Source organism: Impatiens glandulifera, chromosome 3 (assembly GCF_907164915.1).
Source record: "Impatiens glandulifera chromosome 3, dImpGla2.1, whole genome shotgun sequence".
Lineage (NCBI taxonomy): Eukaryota > Viridiplantae > Streptophyta > Magnoliopsida > Ericales > Balsaminaceae > Impatiens > Impatiens glandulifera.
This window is the reverse complement of record NC_061864.1, coordinates 49,955,569-49,974,430: the sequence shown is the minus strand read 5'-3', so window position 1 is coordinate 49,974,430 and position 18,862 is coordinate 49,955,569. Positions and strand designations below refer to the sequence as shown.

The 18,862-nt window shown below is 31.1% G+C and overlaps 1 protein-coding gene across 1 annotated transcript; it reads left to right on the top strand.

Moving 5' to 3' along the window:
• Positions 1–373: 373 nt before the first annotated feature.
• On the top strand, positions 374–6,602 carry LOC124932856 (chaperone protein ClpB4, mitochondrial-like). The gene is made up of 10 exons (XM_047473565.1): positions 374–776; positions 866–1,084; positions 1,174–1,411; positions 1,639–1,834; positions 2,131–2,185; positions 2,290–2,440; positions 3,273–3,581; positions 4,392–4,657; positions 4,740–5,669; positions 6,079–6,602. The coding sequence occupies exons 1-10, from the start codon at positions 507–509 to the stop codon at positions 6,382–6,384; spliced, it is 2,940 nt and encodes a 979-aa protein (XP_047329521.1). The 5' UTR covers positions 374–506; the 3' UTR covers positions 6,385–6,602.
• Positions 6,603–18,862: the final 12,260 nt, after the last annotated feature.

Genomic DNA, 18,862 nt, shown 5'->3' with positions numbered 1-18,862 from the left:
TTGATTGCTAAATTAAATTTAATTTGCTTACATTTATTTTGATATCTTCATTAATGTAAATTAATGTAACTAATTAATAATATTGTTTTAAATTATTTTTTGACATAAAATTCATTTATATTTTACCTAATTAAATATATATATTATATTTTCTTGTCATTGTATAACATTCTATACATAATAACATATACATAATACATAAATGGAATTTTTATAAATTGTTTTATAATTTTATCATATTTTACCTAATTAAAATAAAAAGATAGCATATTAATTAATTTATGAATTTCTTAATTATAAGCTTATTCCCTCTTATCTTGCTGAGATTTATTTTATAATCTAAAAGAAAGAAGATGGAAGATTGTTCTACAGAGTTCTATTCCCCCTCTACAAACCAAAGCCTCCATTTCTGCAACTTCAAACGATTTCTAAGAACTTGAAAATCCAAGCTTAGTGCAACAACAAGGCTCTATCTATCTATCTCTGTCTCTACACATTCCACAATCATGTCGATAACCAGGGCAGCATCCAAGGCAAGGCTCACAAGGTTAGCTTTAACATCACTCAGAGCTTCAGTTCGATCACAATCTCGCCGCACCATCTTCGGTGCCAGCGAGATTCCATCGCGTTTATTTGGTCAGAACAGCCTTACAAGACCAACCCATAATCGAATCGCCGGTATTAGAGATTTAAACTGTTCCCTATCCAATTATGCTTCATCAAACAAAGGATTCAACTTTCATCGTTCTTTCTCTACAGACACCAGTTCTAGTCAGGTACCATTCATTATTAATTCATATGTTAATGTGGGTATTGGCAGTTTCATTATCTTATCAATAGTTGTATATCAATATCACATTGTCAGATCAATAACTCCGATTTCACTGAGATGGCTTGGGAGGGAATTGTTGGAGCAGTAGATGCAGCTCGGGTTAGCAAACAACAAGTGGTGGAAACGGAGCATTTAGTGAAAGCGCTCTTGGAGCAAAAAGATGGTCTGGGTCGAAGAATTTTTACAAAAGCTGGTCTTGATAACACATCTGTTTTACAAGCAACAGAGGATTATATAGCTCAGCAACCCAAGGCATGAACAATACTGGATTTTGTAATCATTGTTGTTAACTTTTAACTCTAAAACTAATCTGATTCATGAAGTTAATCTTTACCTAGCAGATTGGTGGTGACACTAGTGGCCCTATAGTAGGATCACATTTGAAGTCCCTCTTGGAAAATGCTAGGGTTCTTAAGAAAGAAATGGGAGATTCCTTTGTCTCTGTTGAACATTTAGTACTAGCATTGCTTAAAGACAGGAGATTTGGGCAGAAGTTGTTGAAAGACCTTCAAATTAGCGAGAAAACTCTAAAGGAAGCTGTTCAAGCTGTTCGTGGAACTCAGAGAGTCACTGACCAAAGTATGAACGTGTAATACCACCTAAATGTCATGCTTGAATCATCTTGAACTTAGACATATATACTATGAAAAGTTATTTCTTAGATAGCTTATACCTTTCCTTATTGAATGAATTTCCACTTCTTTATATCTGAATGTGCATTTGCTGTTTAATACATGCAGTGGTATCTTGCTTGACTTTCTATTTGCTCTCATTCAAGCATGATCTGACTTACTTCTTTGATATAGATCCTGAAGGGAAGTATGAGGCTCTTGAAAAATATGGTAATGATTTGACTGAGCTTGCTAGGCGAGGGAAACTTGATCCGGTTATAGGCAGAGATGATGAAATTCGAAGGTGCATTCAGATTCTATCACGCAGGACGAAGAATAACCCTGTCATTATTGGTGAGCCTGGAGTTGGGAAAACTGCAATAGCAGAAGGGTATGGTAGTTATAGTTCTATATACAATATATTGAAGTTTTTCGAATCATATTCATCTTCATTGTAATCCTTGGACATTTTCATTTAGGCTGGAATAAGACAATATAACGTTATTAGGAGGATAGATTAGTCAAATTATAGTGTAGAGGTATTATGGTGATTAGTATAGTAAGTTATTGGGTTAGTGTGTTAGCTACTTATACATAAACTAGATTCAATATCATTCTTTTGTTACTCCAAATAATACATACTCTACATTTATATGTTTTTCATTAACATTTTGAAACATGTTGCAGATTAGCCCAAAGAATTGTTCGGGGAGATGTTCCTGAACCCTTACTGAATCGGAAGGTCAATTTTTTCTTTACTCAAGCTTCTTGAATTGTTAGTACCTTCAGAAACAGAAAAACAATCTAGATTTTATGTTAACTTTGCTTCCCTGTTCTTACTTACAGTTGATCTCCCTGGATATGGGTTCATTACTTGCTGGTGCAAAATTTAGAGGTGATTTTGAGGAGAGGTTAAAAGCTGTACTTAAAGAAGTCACGGCTTCAAATGGGCAATTTATTTTATTCATCGATGAGATTCATACAGTCGTTGGAGCTGGTGAGTGATTAACATTTAATTGTCCTAAAACATTATTTATATATTGTTGTTTAGTTTGAAAGAGCTATATCTATCATTTAATATAATCTGCAATCTTCTAGGAAATAATTGTTACTGTTTGTTCTATTACAATCATATGGGCTTTACACCATTGTTGGAAACAGCACATTTAGTTGTATATAAGAGCTATGTGTTTTTCTTTTGGCAAACAAATATTGTTTGATTAATAGAGTTTATTTGGGACCAAAATAAATATCTTTAGGATTTAATATTTGTAAATGTTATAAAAGAATAATTTAGTTTGTTGGTTGATAAATGGAATGATTTTGAAGAACTTGTTTGATGTGGACCAATATTCCATCACCAATCACTTCCACCATCAAAATGACTAAAATACTAAAGATTTGAAGTCATTTTATCAAAATAATCCAAACAAAACCACTCTTTACATGAACCAAGATTTTTAGAAAAGAAATCCAGATTTATTGAAATGACCCCACATTGAAGAAGCTCGAAGTGAATGATAATGGGATGTGGATTTATTATCAAACAATCTTAGATGTAACCAGAAACTTTTGATAACCGCATTTCTGAATTATTTAATTGGCTGGAGAAAGCACCATGGAGGTTTATAAGTATGGAATAGGACTAACCTTTCTATGTTAAACACATAGCTATTTTGCTACTATATTTGATAAGTGCTCCAAGAATATCTAGTAACATCATGGTCAATGCCAATGAAAATTACATTTTTCTTCAAAATAAATAAATGCATAATTCTTTATGAGTAACTTGTAATTCATTTGGTGGGTTCTGCTTATGTTGTCTGCAGGTGCTACTGGTGGAGCAATGGATGCAGGAAACTTATTGAAGCCAATGCTAGGTCGTGGTGAACTTCGATGCATTGGAGCTACCACATTAACCGAATATAGGAAATACATTGAAAAGGATCCTGCTTTAGAACGTAGATTTCAACAGGTTTTCTGTGGACAGCCATCTGTAGGAGATACCATCTCCATTCTTCGAGGACTGCGTGAACGCTATGAGCTTCATCATGGTGTTAAAATATCAGACAGTGCACTTGTTTCAGCCGCAGTCCTTGCAGATCGATATATAACTGAGCGGTTCCTGCCCGACAAAGGTAAACTGATTACTCAACTAATCACACACTTGTTTATTGAGAGGGGGGAAAATGGGAAACAAATATAATAAGGAGAATGTTGATTATGCCTCAAACTCAACAATGCAGAAGCATTATAAATTTATCTGCTTTTAGAATGGCTAAACAAAAATCTTCTCCATAGTTATTATTTGCAGCTTGCTTGCTTGATGATGTTTATCAATCTCTTTTTTCATCAAATCATTCACATAATTAATCAACATATTTTCATTTTTTCTAATATTAAAATAATAAATATTAAGAATATTTTAGTGATATGACCAAATAAACCACTTAAAACAAGCTCTTGGTTATTTATTATTGAGCCATACCTAGAGTTTGTTTGGTGTAGGGTGGGTTTTCATGAAATTATCTGGTTATTGGAAACCTTGTTTGATGAAAAAGTGGATTATCTGGGTTAAATGACCAATATATCCTTTGTATTTAATATTTTAAATGTTATAAAGTATAAAGTAAGGGTTTTTAGTTCATGATTTGATTGTGAAATTATTGATAATGGCATAAAGTGTATTAATTTGGATATAAACATTCATCAACCAAGGCCCGAGTATCCCTTGATACGTACATATTTGAAAACTAAACTAACTTAATCATTCAGAGATTCAAAATTTTGTTCATGTTTTTGTGCATGGATCTGTATGCAGAAACATAACAAAGAAAGATGAACAATAAGGTGTTTACAAATGGCACATGCTTTCTTTTTGTTTTTGGCTTATTCTTCCAAGCTTAATCTGATTGTGTCCTTTTCTATTTACTTTTTTGCTATTACAGCCATTGATCTAGTAGATGAAGCTGCAGCAAAGCTGAAAATGGAGATCACTTCAAAACCCACCGAGTTAGATGAGATTGATAGAGCCGTCCTAAAGTTAGAAATGGAAAAACTCTCTCTGAAAAAAGACACAGACAAAGCTTCAAAAGAAAGGTTAACAAAATTGGAGGCCGATCTCGACTCACTCAAACAAAAGCAAAACGAGTTAAATGAGCAATGGGGACGTGAAAAAGTTCTTATGAACAGAATCCGTTCTATCAAAGAAGAGGTACAAAAATCACTTCAATACAAATTCTTTAATCCCTTTTTAAAATTCTTATATAGAAAACCAATTTTTTCTTGTGTAATAGATTGATAGAGTAAATCTTGAAATGGAAGCAGCCGAGCGTGAGTACGACTTGAACCGCGCAGCAGAACTCAAATACGGAACAATGATATCGCTCCAGCGTCAGCTGGATGAATCCGAGAATAACCTGACTGAATACCGCAACTCCGGAGGATCGTTACTCCGTGAGCTGGTTACGGATATAGATATTACTGAAATTGTAAGTAAATGGACGGGGATACCCTTATCGAATCTTCAGCAGTCGGAGAGGGATAAACTCGTCATGTTGGAACAAGTTCTCCACAAAAGAGTTGTTGGGCAGGACATGGCAGTTAAATCAGTTGCGGATGCCATCCGACGGTCTAGAGCAGGTCTGTCTGATCCTAACCGTCCAATCGCGAGCTTCATGTTCATGGGTCCCACTGGTGTTGGAAAAACAGAACTCGCAAAGGCCCTGGCCGGATACCTCTTCAACACAGAAAATGCTTTAGTTAGGATCGATATGAGCGAGTATATGGAAAAACATGCGGTTTCTCGATTGGTGGGGGCTCCGCCCGGGTACGTAGGTTATGAGGAAGGCGGGCAGTTGACCGAAGTTGTCAGACGGAGGCCTTATTGTGTTGTGTTATTCGATGAGATCGAGAAGGCACATCATGATGTGTTTAATATCTTGTTGCAATTATTGGATGATGGGAGGATAACCGATTCTCAAGGAAGGACGGTTAGCTTTACGAATTGTGTTGTCATTATGACGTCGAATATCGGTTCTCATCATATACTTGATACTCTTCGAACCAAACACGAAAGTAAGGAGGCGGTTTACGATCTAATGAAAACACAGGTAGTTGAGCTGGCCAGACAGACTTTCCGGCCTGAGTTCATGAACCGAATCGACGAATATATCGTCTTTCAACCTCTCGACACGAGCGAAATCAGCAAGATCGTTGAGATTCAGGTAATTGATTGTGTTTCCGTTGTTATTTGTCCGTTCTTTTAACTGTAGGAGCTTGTTTGATGTAGGGTGTTTTCTAAATAATCTGATTATTTGAAAAGAAATATAAGTTAGATTGATGAAAAAGTAGATTGTTTAGGTTAGGATTGATGAAGTGGGTATTTTTTGGTAAATAACATACATATATAATATGATAATTCAAATATATGATTGAAGATGAAAATGAGAATATTTGGATAATATCTAAATAACCCTTCATCAAAAAGGCTCTAGGCTTAAATCCAAATAAGCAGACAGTCTTTCAATATTTAAGTTAATGTTTTGAATGATTTCGAAGATGAGAATTTGGTTATTCTTCCTCATCAAACATGCCATATTATTTATGCATTATTTTTCATTTTGCAAACTGCAGTTAAATCGGCTAAAGGAAAGACTCGAACAAAGGAAGATCGATCTACAATACACTCCGGAAGCAATAGAACTACTGGGAAAACTAGGGTTCGAACCAAACTTTGGTGCAAGGCCAGTTAAGAGAGTTATCCAACAGTTAGTTGAAAACGAAATAGCTAAAGGGATCTTGAAAGGAGATTTCAATGAAGACGACTCTATCATTATTGATGCAGACAATTCACCGTCTTCTTCGAAAAACCGACTTATTATCAAGAAATTGAATGGAAACAGTTTTGCAATGGATCCTCCTATTGCTGCCAGCAGTTAACACTAAAATTGCAACAAAAATGGTGTTTTGGTAAATAAAGGGTTTTGTAGTAGGATTGATTACTTTGAAGTAATAGAAAAAATAAGTTTTTGTCATCATGTGTGAAATTTGCAAAGTCTAAGATTCAATGGATATTTGTAGTGAAGACAACTGGAATGGGCCATTATATCCAAATCATGTTTTGTTTATGTCATATGTATTATTCACGTATTACATTATTAGATAGTCATCCCTAGCTTACTTTTATGGAACTTTATTTATTTATTTTTATCTTATCTTGTCCATACTCCATAATACAAATTATTTTTTTTATCTTAAGGATCAGTTTGTATCACCCCTTTCACACTCACAAGTTATTTATTTATTTTTTATACTTGTACTCCCAACTCTTTCATACAATTATTTTACACAAAGTTATATTAAATTTTTTTTTGTGTGTGTGTAAAGAATTAGTTTTTATTAAATTTTAATTAAAAATTAAATATATTAAATTAATTAATAAATAATATAAAATAATGTCTACAAATGTGAGTGATTAAGTTTTAAATGTAAATAATGTCTTCCCAAACATGATGACTCAACATATTAAATTTTATTTATCTCTCTAGTTCATTAATAATTTATTTCTCTTCTTTTTATTAATCATTTATTTTTATCTCTTCAATCTTTATTTATATTATTAATTTATAAATTTATATTTATATATTTTATTATTTAACTTATTTATTTATAAGAAAATTAGAATAATAATAGGGACAATAATAAATCAAATAATAAAATACATATTTTCAAATATATATATTTAAGATAATAAAAAATTAAATATAAAAATTCTTATTTTTTTTAAATTAATTATTTCTCACCTCTATATATATAATTTATATATTTATTTGTCTTTAAAATGAGTTATAATAAGAAAAATAAATAAATAAAATATATAAATATATAATTTTAAAATTATATATATATATATTATTTAAACGTAATTTCTTTTTTTCTCTTTTTAAAATTTTATTTATTTCTCTAATTCATTAATAATTTATTTCTCTTCTTTTTATTAATAATTTATTTTTATCTTTTAAATCTGACAAAAGAAGGTTGACTTCTCTCTCATTTTCGTACTTCTGTAACTTTTCTTTAGCTTGGTTAGAGAGTCTTATTAATAATTTATTTATATTATTAATTTATAAATTTATATTTATATATTTTATTATTTAACTTATTTATTTATAAGAAAATTAGAATAATAATAATAAGGACAATAATAAGTCAAATAACAAAATATATATTTTCAAATATATATTATATTTGATAAATATATATTTAAGATAATAAAAAATTAAATATAAAAATTCTTAATTTTTTTAAAATTAATTATTTCTCACCACTATATATATAATTTATATATTTATTTGTCTTTAAAATGAGTTATTTGTCTTTGTAGCCTAGTTTGGTTAAAAAGTTGTACTTGTTCTTGTTAAGTTGCAAGTTCGAAACATACCTCTAGCATTTTTAATTTTATTTTTAACCGTTTTAAATTTAAAAACGGGTCAACCCACAATCCGACCCAAGTATCCAAATTAACCACAACTCTCCTGAATTTCATGCATTTATTTTAGTAATTCCAGAAAAAAAATATTATTTTTATTTTTTTAAAATAATTTAAAAAATATTAATATATAATGATAAAATAAATTATATTTTTTAAAATAAAATATATTTTAATATATTGATTAATAAATTTAGTGATATAATTATTAAAAAAATATAAAATAATATTTAATTAGGATTAATTCAAAAATAAAATAAAAAATAAAACTTAATAAATATTTTCATAGGCCATGTTTTCTTTGAATTTTTAAAAAAACTCAACCAAAATCCATTTTTTAATTAATTGCTTTTTAACATTTAAATCACTTATTTTATTAACCAAAATATTAAAATATAATATATTTTAAATGATTATTATTTATTTTATTTATATATTAATACCTTTTAAATCTTTTTAACAAAAAAAAAAATAAAAATAATCATCAATCTCCTTAAAATTATTATTTTTTTCATCATTATTTTTTTTCACTAAGTTTTTAAAAAAACCCTTTCTAAACCCTACCTCAATAATAATCAAGGAATAAAGTCAAACCAAGACATTTAAGTGGAGGGTCTAGATTCTAGATAGAATAATTGAATAGTGGGCCTATTTAAAGTGTATCATTTCAATTTCTCATATATAATATTGGTACAAATCCAAATTTTCAAAAACATATTATATTACAAAGATAACATAAATATATATATATATATATATATATATATATATATATATATATATATATATATATATATATATATATATATATATATATATATATATATATATATATATAATAACTTATAGTTTGAATTAGGTAGTTCTAGCTTTGAGTTTAGTAACCATTTTATATTTTAATTTCTTTTTAGGGTAGAACATAATATATATATATAAACTTATAGTTTGAATTAGGTAGTTCTAGCTTTGAGTTTAGTAACCATTTTATATTTTAATTTCTTTTTAGGGTAGAACATAATTATTGACAAAGACGTAAGTGTTTGATATCGACCTTTAATGTCGGTTTATAGATGTTGCATTCGCCAATATCCAATATCGGAATAATCGGGGCATTTAGTTTCTGTCAAATTGGCTATTTAACCATTGTAGGGATAGACACAATTTGAGGATGGCTAAGGTAGAATTATCATGACTAGTAGCCAATATGAGAGCTATTTGGCATTCTCATCATGTGCACTTCATTTTCAAATTTCACTATGTTCCTTTTCACATTAAACACATATCATTTTCTCTAATATAATTGGCTATTTGATAAAGAAAAAATGGTTTTAAATATGGATCTTGAATGATAGTTATTTTAAAATATTATTTTCTTTTGTCAATGTCGTGCATCTCTATCATCTATAAATTTAATTAAAAACTTGCAACATATTCAAACACAGACGATACAAAAGGTGGTTTCAATATATAATATAATATAATAATATATTAGTCGGACCCAAAATTCGGTGGTGGATAGGCTTAAAAAAATTTTAGAGTGGACTAAATTGAAAAACCAAAAATTTTTGGATAAAACAGGTAAATAAAAGTAAATTTTACAATTTTTTAATAATTAAATAAATAAAATAATGAATTCTATTGAAAGTTTTTTTAAAATTAGGGGGTAATGTCAAATTTTAACCGTTAAAAAAAATCGGGGTGGACCGAGCCTCTACATAGATTCATCCCTAGTCAGACCTGTGTAATATATATTGTTTAGAATCTAGAAATAAATTGCTACAATTCTTGAAAAAATATGCATTAAAACTAGTTTAAGTAAAATTGTGTTAGTTGGATCTAAAAATCACCATTCTAATATCCACAATGATTTCTAAGGTTACTAAAGTCTTGGACTAATAACTCACTTCTCAGGTTGAATATATAGGATTAGATCTGATTTTGTTTGGAAACGTCCAGATCAGTAATATGAAAAAAAAAAAAAAAATCTAAATTTATTTATTTATTAAAATATCTCATTCGAATATTAATTTAGATAAAATAATGTTATAAAATATACTTTAATTATATACATATTAACAAATTTAATAACGTTTTTCTGTTCAAACTCAACTTCACTTTAACTTTAAGTGTTTTCAAATAAGTGTAGAACAAAAATATATGTTTTGACAAAGAAGGTAGCTCGTCAAGATAACTTAATGAAATTGACTCATAAAATCCTCTAATCAACTTGAATAACTCACCTTCTCTTTTCTCTATTTTGTCTATTAGATGGCTCTCGTATTTTCGCTTTCATAACAAATAATCTAGTTCGGGTGATGAATACGTTAGGTTCTAGACAAGAGTCATGAAAAAGAAGAATGTACCACCACTTTGTTGCGAAACATATACATTTATATAGTTGTGTTTTAAGTCTCAATTAGGAGTGAACAAACGGGTAAAACCAATCGGTTTTGTCTAATCCGTATTAAATCCAAACTAAATTTATCAAATCCATAATCCAAACCATATTACTAATTACTACGGATTGGATATGAATTGTATTGAATATGGTTTGGACAATCCAAACTAAAAAATATTCATATATTTGTAAATGCCAACTTGAAATTATTCAATAATTTTAAATTAGTTGGATTATTCAAATCTAATCTAAGGCCTTGTTCGGTTGTGGGTTTTTTAAAAAACTAAGAGGGAGAAAAATTGGATGATGGGTGATGATTTTGAGAAAGTAATGATTATTTTTGGTAAAAAGACTTAAAGGGTATTGATATATATAAATAAAATAAAAAATAATAATTTAAAATAGAGGGTATTTTTGTATTTTGGTTAATGATATGAGTGATGTGATTGATGAGAAGTGATTGATTAGAAAATGGATTTTGTGTGGGTTTTTAAATAACCTAAGGGCATTTGTACCAGCTTCCCTATTTTGTATCCCTAAAAATAATATAAAATAATAATATCCTTATTTTAGAGAATCAAAATATAAATTATTTTACATCAGCTTTCTTATCCTTATCCATATATCATTTAAATATTCATTAAAACAACCAACTTTTCAACTACCTCAACCACTTAATTACTTATTCATATATATTTAAATATTCATGAAAGAGAAAATATATTATTTTATTATTTAGGGATGCTACAGTAATCCCTAAATATAAAGATTCACTATTCATCATCCCTAAAAAATTATAAGGATAGGGAATTTGATAAAACATTTTTTTATAACTTTTCTATTATTTATCTTCATAATAAAGATAAAACACATTTTAAGGATTCTGCTACAAATGCTCTAAAGAGAACAAGACCTAAACTAAACTCAATCCGAATTTAATCCAAACCAAAATAGTTAATCCAATTTTGTAATTCGAATTCGGTTCGGATTAGTACGGCAAATACTTACCTCTTGGATTAAGAAAATATAATTACCTAATTTTATTATTTAATGTAAGCTGAGATGTAATTTAAAGAAAAAAATTGAAAAATATATATTATTATTTAGATAGTTGGAATAATTTGAATAATTCTAATTCAATACGAATTAGTAATTTAGATTCGAATCGGATTGGATTACGGATTAATTCACCAATGCTCAATGCTCACCGCTAATCGCAATCTTAAAAATATACATATTTTTTTCTGTTATGAAGATGTGTCGGTTGGTTTTGTATTTGTTAAATGTCTAGCTGTAACAAGTCAACTTTGTAAATAAATATTAATGTTGAAAATGTTCCACTAACATTATATGTTTCCACGTTTTTACAACAAAATTATGTAAAGAAGTCCTTTAACATTTAATTTAAAGGGGGTGATGTGATAAAATATAAAAATTGGACAAACTCTAATTTATTATGAATTGGTTCATTTAAGAAAAATGGAGATAAATTTGATTAAGATTTTTAAAAAAATAAATACAATAACAAATTGATAAATATATATATATATATATATATAAATATATAAATATATATATATATATATAAAAATATATATATATATATATATATATATATATATAACTAAGTCATATTTTTATTTTAAGATATTATTTTATCGTACCTAATATTTTTGGAAAATATTTGACATTAAGAAAATTTATTGATATTTTTTATCGCCCAAACTCGACTCAAATTCATCTTTATGAGGTGTTTTAAAGGTACAATTTGTCTCATTTTATATTTAAGTAAATGTTAAGTAAAAATATGTAATTAATCATTAGTATTTATTAACTATTAATAAAGAACTTAATTGAGTTAATTTTGTGCAGATTAAAGAAAACCAAAAGAAAAATTTATCGGTATTCTATCAAGTCGGTTCAACTCTCTATTTCAGCACTTAAGGAAATCAGTTATCTCAATTATTGGTATTCTGCACATCGGTCGAAGCGTAACCGGTAGTAGACATTGGTTTCTTAAGAAGCGTAACCGATAGTAGACATCAGTTTCTCTAGAAACGTAATCGGTAGCAGATGAAATCGGTTTTACTACTTCTCAAAATACAAACATGTTTCCGGTAGAGACAGAAAATTAGCTTTATGCTACGTCAGGACATTATTTCCATTTTGGTGCAAGTCTGAGGAAAACCTTTGATATCAGCTGTCTTCCAACATAGTTCAGACGGTCAAGAGCACCAAAAGATAAATTATCCTTGTTGTATGCTCCTAGGAAATCATAATCCAATTAATGTCATCTTGACTTATTATAATCAAAGTACAGACAAGATCAAAGGATATCCTATCCAATGTACTTCTCTAAACCTCAACCAATTAAGATCAAGAAAGATGTCCTATGAAGCAAAATGTATTCGTTGAAGAAGAAAAATATATCCGTTGACATATTCTTATTTAAGAGAACAAAGATCAACCGGATAAAACACCTAAAAAATCCTCGGAACCTTGTGAACAACTTTCTCTCTAAACTTCAAGCGGTTGTAACTCACATGTTCCGAGCAATCCTCTCTAGTTTCATTAAGCGATTTAAGTGTGTTAAATCTCCAAGTCTGTATTGCAATACTACATATTCTATGTGAGTGGTGAGCATTGTAAGTTGACAAAATCTGTTTCTGTTCAACAAGAGTGTATACTAGGAGTTCGAAAGCAGGCAATAACTAAGTTCTAACTGTTCGATTGGGTTGCGTACGAGTGTTGTATTCAATCAAATCTTCTAGTGGATATCATTCACAAGGTTGAGAAGAAGGGGTGACGTAGGAGCTTTATCTCCGATCATCCATAAACTTTGTGTCGTGTTTTTGCTTCATTTTATCCTCTAAACCGTTTAGTTGTTGTTATTTCAAATTGAAACAAACACTTCCGCACTTGAACTCGGTTCAAAAGTTTATGATAACTTGCGTAGAATAGAAACTGATATTAACCTCTAATAGGGTTATTATCAACCGGTGTGTGTGTAAGCGTTCATCAATAGTTGAACCCTAGTCTCTATTGGCGATCCCGATCCTAACAAGTGGTATTAGAGCAACTAGTCTCTATTCTCAAGCAACCAGACGCTAGCATGTCTAACGACAACAAGGCTCCAATACTCGAAAGTGAAGATTTTATCGATTGGAAGCTACGAATGCAAGTGCATCTATCTACAATAGATGATGACATGATTCATGTTATCTCTGATGGTCCAATAAAGATTGATAAGGAAAGAAGCGAGTGGACGAATGAGGATAAAAGAAGGAATAATCTTGACAACCTAGCCAGAAACGCCATCTACAACACTTTGGACAAAAACACGTTCGCAAAAATCAGAGCATGCTCTACTACAAAAGAAGTATGTGAGACAATCATCCATCTACACGAAGGAAACGAGCAAACCAAGGAAAACAAAATCATGGTGGCCACCAAAAAAATCAAAAATGTTAGGATGCACCTCGGAGAAACCATGAAAGAATTTGGTGATCGTTTCACAAGCATTGTGAATGAACTCTCACTTCTGAGAAAAACCTACGACAATAAAGAGACAATCGTCAAAGCGCTAAGAGCTCTTCCCAGCGCTTGGGATGTAAAAACCATGGTGATGAGATAATCAAGAAGTCTTCATAAGATGTGGTTACATAACATCTTTGAAGATCTGAAAGCCTGTGAGTTTGAGATGAACTCAAGAAATGAAGATGAGCCTTCAACTTTAATAGCGACCAGAGCTTTTGTGTCCTCTGTGGAACCGGCAGCTCTAATACCTATCAAGTCAGCTGAACAATTCAGCGATGACGCGATGACTATGTTTGCCAAGAAGTTTAGAAAATTCATGAAGAATAATCAACCCAACAATTTCTATAACTACAACTACTCAAACGGTAATAAAGCTAATGTTTGTTGTTTTAATTGTGATGCTTTAGGTCACTAGAAGTCGGAATGTCGGAAGCCAATAAGAGATGATAGAAAGTCGACCGATCAGAAACCAAGGGAGTATTATCAACCATCCAAGCACAATAAGGAGATCCAAAAAGCCTTGTTAGCTGATGATGGTGGAAGAAAATGAGTTCAAAGGGATTCAGACAATGACAATGAAGAAGTCAGATGCTTCATGGCAAATGAAGAAGAGGTATTCGACTTTACTTCTAAGGAGTTCACCCGAGAATATCTGATTACTACACTCAATGACATGGTCATTGAGTACAAGAATCTGTCTAATCTCGTATTAACTTAGCCAAATAACCAAACTGGCAAAATAATTGAACTATCCTCTGAAAATAAAATGCTCAAGGAGACAGTTCAATTGTTAATTAAAGAAAACTAAAGAACCAAATATGTGATTGCTGCATGGCCGAAATCTGAAGATGTTGTGAGCCAGATGACGAGTCATCAAAGACCTACCAACTACAAGTTCGGTCTAGGCTATGACAACAGTAATCCGGATAAGTCATGCAAAGAGTTGAAACCCAATAAAGGCAAGTTTCTTTTCATAATCTTTGTCAAGGGTACATTACCAACAATGAAGCAAGTCATGATACAGATGAGTCAGGAAGTAAAAAGGAACTGAAATACGTTGAGCCAACTAACTAGTCACGGTGGCTTAGTCCTGAGAGAAGAAAAGATAATTGGTTGGCTTGATATATACATTAGAAACGTTCAAAAAGGAACTCTCAAAACCTTTTTTCAAAATATGATGACTCATCTAGTGGTAGACAGAGAGATGTCAAGCTTAATGCATATAGAATTATTAAGACGAACATTAGGAGAATCATCAAAATAAGACAAGTATGGATTCCCAAGGGACTAATTAACCGTGGACCCAATTAAATGTGGGTACCAAAAGGTATAAATAGATCTATTTTGCAGGATAAAAGGGTCAAGTACTTGGAAGATTCAGAATGATACTTGGATAGCGGATGCTCAATGCACATGACTAGAAACAACAAGTTGTTAACCGATATTGTGAAAGAATTTGGTTCAAGGATCACTTTTGGTGACAACTCTAAGGGTAAGGCTGTGGGCAAGGGTAAAATTGTCCATGGAAACCTAACTATAAACAATGTCCTACTTTTTGAAAATCTATACTATAACTTGCTTAACATAAGTCAAATGTGTGACATAGGATACATTGTTGAATTTCAAAAAAAGCATGTCTAGTTAAGAATCAACAGGGAAATACCTTATTGACAGGGCATAGGGTAAGAAATATTTATAAAGTAAAATGGAAAAATAAATTCTCTAATCATGTTTGCATGATTGCTAAAAATGACCAAAACTGACTTTGGCATAAAAGATTAAATCATTTGAATTTTAAAACAATCAATTCTATTTGCACTAAAGAGATAGTTAAAGAGATTCCTAACACGAAGTTTTCAAAAGACAAGGTTTGCTCTACTTGTCAAATGGGAAAACAAATCAATTCAACTTTCAAAAGTAAGGGAAACATTCAATATAAAAGATGTTTAGAATTTTTACATATAGATCTTTTCGGTCCGGTTAGAGTGACTAGTTTAGGAGGAATGAACTACACCTTAGTAATTATTGATGATTACTCTAAGTTTACTTGGGTTATTTTCTTAGTTTCCAAAGACTAAGCAATGCCAAATCTAATCAAAATGCTTAAAAGATTACAAAATGAAAAATCTGTACGTATTAATAAAATAGAAGTGATAGAGGCACTGAATTCACTAATAGAGTCTTAACTGCGTATCTTGAAAAATCGGGTATTAGACACGAGTTGTCTAGTGCTAGAACTCCTCAAAATAATGGCTTAGCTGAAAGGAGAAATATAACCCTTAAGGAAGCTGCTAGATCCATGATAGCCGATTCAGGTGTTGCTCAAAAACTTTGGGTAGAAGCTATCAATACAACATGTCATACTCAAAACATGTCCATGATAAATAAAAGATTTGATAAAATGCCTTTTGAGATTTAACATGACAAAGTTCTTAATATCCGGTATTTTAAGATCTTTGGTTGTAAGTGTTATATCCACAACAATGACAAAAACTATTTGACCGCTTTTGATGCAAATCTGATGTTGGTATTATGATAAGATATTCTACAGTCAGTAAAGCATATAGAGTTTATAATAATAGAACTCTAACTGTTGAAGAATCATCACATGTTGTATTTGATGAATCTGTTGAGAGTAACACTTCAATAGCCATTGATTTATCTAATAGATTGGAGAATATTAATATTCAATCTTATAGTGAAGATGAAGTTCAGGTCTATCAAAGAATTGTCTATGACCAAACGGTTGATAACGCTAAAGTTCAGCAAGATCAAGCTGTTCCGCAGCAAGTAGACGACACTTCGGATATTGTCAAGGAAACCGCTCGGTCTAATATTAATCAGCCTACCGGTTAGTCAAATCTTGATCAAATAATCGGTCGGTCAGAAAGTATTTCAGGACCGAACCTCAAATGAATAAAAATCATCCTCCGGAGCTAGTCATATGTAACCAATCTTCACCTATTAGGACCATACATCAATTGTTAGAAGAATGTGCAAATTCTGCTTTTATCTCACAAATTGAACCTAAAAAGGTGGATGAAACATTGCTTGATCCAGATTGGATTTTAGCAATGCAGGAGGAACTAAACTAGTTTGAGAGGAACAAAGTCTGACATCTAGTTCCAAGACCAGCTAATTAATCTGTCATTGGAACTAGATGGGTCTTTCGAAATAAACTCAATGAAAACGATTTGGTTACGAGGAACAAGGCTAGACTAGTGGTCCAAGGCTACAAACAGGAAGAAGACATTGACTTTAAAGAGTCATTTGCTCCTATTGCCAAACTCGAGGCTATTAGAATATTTCTAGCGTTTGCTACTTTTAAAAATTTTAAAGTTTTTCACATGGATGTTAAAAGTGCTTTTCTAAATGGTATAATCAATGAAGAAGTTTATGTTGAACAATCGCCCGGTTTAAGAATCTTGCATTGATTAGTAATGTTTATAGATTAGATAAGGTACTTTACGGTCTTAAACAAGCTCCTAGAGCTTGGTACGATACACTTACAAAGTTCTTATTTAATTATGACTTCACCATATGATCTGTAGATAAGACATTATTTAAATTTGAGAAATATGAGCACATCTTGCTTGTACAAATTTATGTTGATGATATTATCTTTGGATCAACTAACCCCAAACTGTGTGAAAAGTTTTCCAAGATGATGACAAATAAGTTTGAAATGAGTATGATGGGGGAGTTAAGCTTTTTCCTAGGCCTTCAGGTTCGATAGATTGAAGAAGGCACTTTCATCAATCAGGCAAAGTACACAAAGGAGCTATTAAAGAGGTTCGATATGGAAAGTTGCTCTTCTGCCTTAACTCCAATGAGCTCATCGATTAAACTAGTTAAGGATGAAGATGATCAAAGCATTGACATCACTGCCTATTGGGGAATTATCGGCTCTCTTCTCTACCTAACAACAAGTCGACTAGACATTCTGTTTGCGGTTGGTGTATATAGGAGATTTCAGGTCAATCCCAATCAATCACATTATGTTGTTACAAAGATAATATTGAAATACCTTAAGGGAACTCAAAACCTGGAACTGTGGTATCCGAAGGATTCCAATTTCAATATAATAAGCTATTCGGATGCAGACTATGCAGGATATAAAGTGGACAATTTCAATATAATAAGTACTAGCGGAATTTGCAAACTACATCCTCCTTCGTTCTAAAACTTCCTCACAAACAAAAGACTCCTTCCTTCTTTTAGAAATCAAATAAATGAATCCATCCCTCACTAATAATACCCTCCTCATCGACTTCGAGTTAGTTCTATCAAGTGGAAACAAAGAAATCGTCTCCATGTTCAAGTCCCTAGAGAACACGGGCTTAAGACCTTTCCTTGAAGATCGTCATGTTATATATGATGATGTAGTAGTAGAGTTCTTCAAAAATGCTAAGGTGTTTCGCAAAAATCTCATCATGTCTAAAGTTCAAGGCAAGAAATTCATTTTCGATGAAGAAGATTTCGCACAAAGCTACGAACTTCCGACTGAAGGATTTACTGACTTCTCCTTCTCAAATAAAATCATCGATGATATGTCTTATTACTTCTCATGTTCTTTTGATCCCGTCGAAACTAATGGAGTTAAATCCCTCCTACAAACCGAATACCATATTCTTAGCAAAGTCGTTGGCAAATCCATTCTAGCCAAGGAATCTGTCAACATGTACTCCTAAAAAGCTTTTAAAATGATGATAGCCATCACGAGAGGCATTTCCATAAACTGGTCGAAGGTGATCTTCGATAATCTAAAGAAAATGATCTTAAAGAAAATGGTTTCTTCACACAAAATGCTGACTGGTTATGCATCTCAACTAAGCGGTCATTTCTTTGATCTTGACATCTACCTCGATTTTGGAGTCGGACCAAATCCATCCCAGCTTCTAACAAAGGAAATGGTCTAGTCATATATTGATAGGGTAGAAAGAGATATGATCAAGAAAGAAATGACTCTAGGATCTCCAAGTCATTAATTTTAG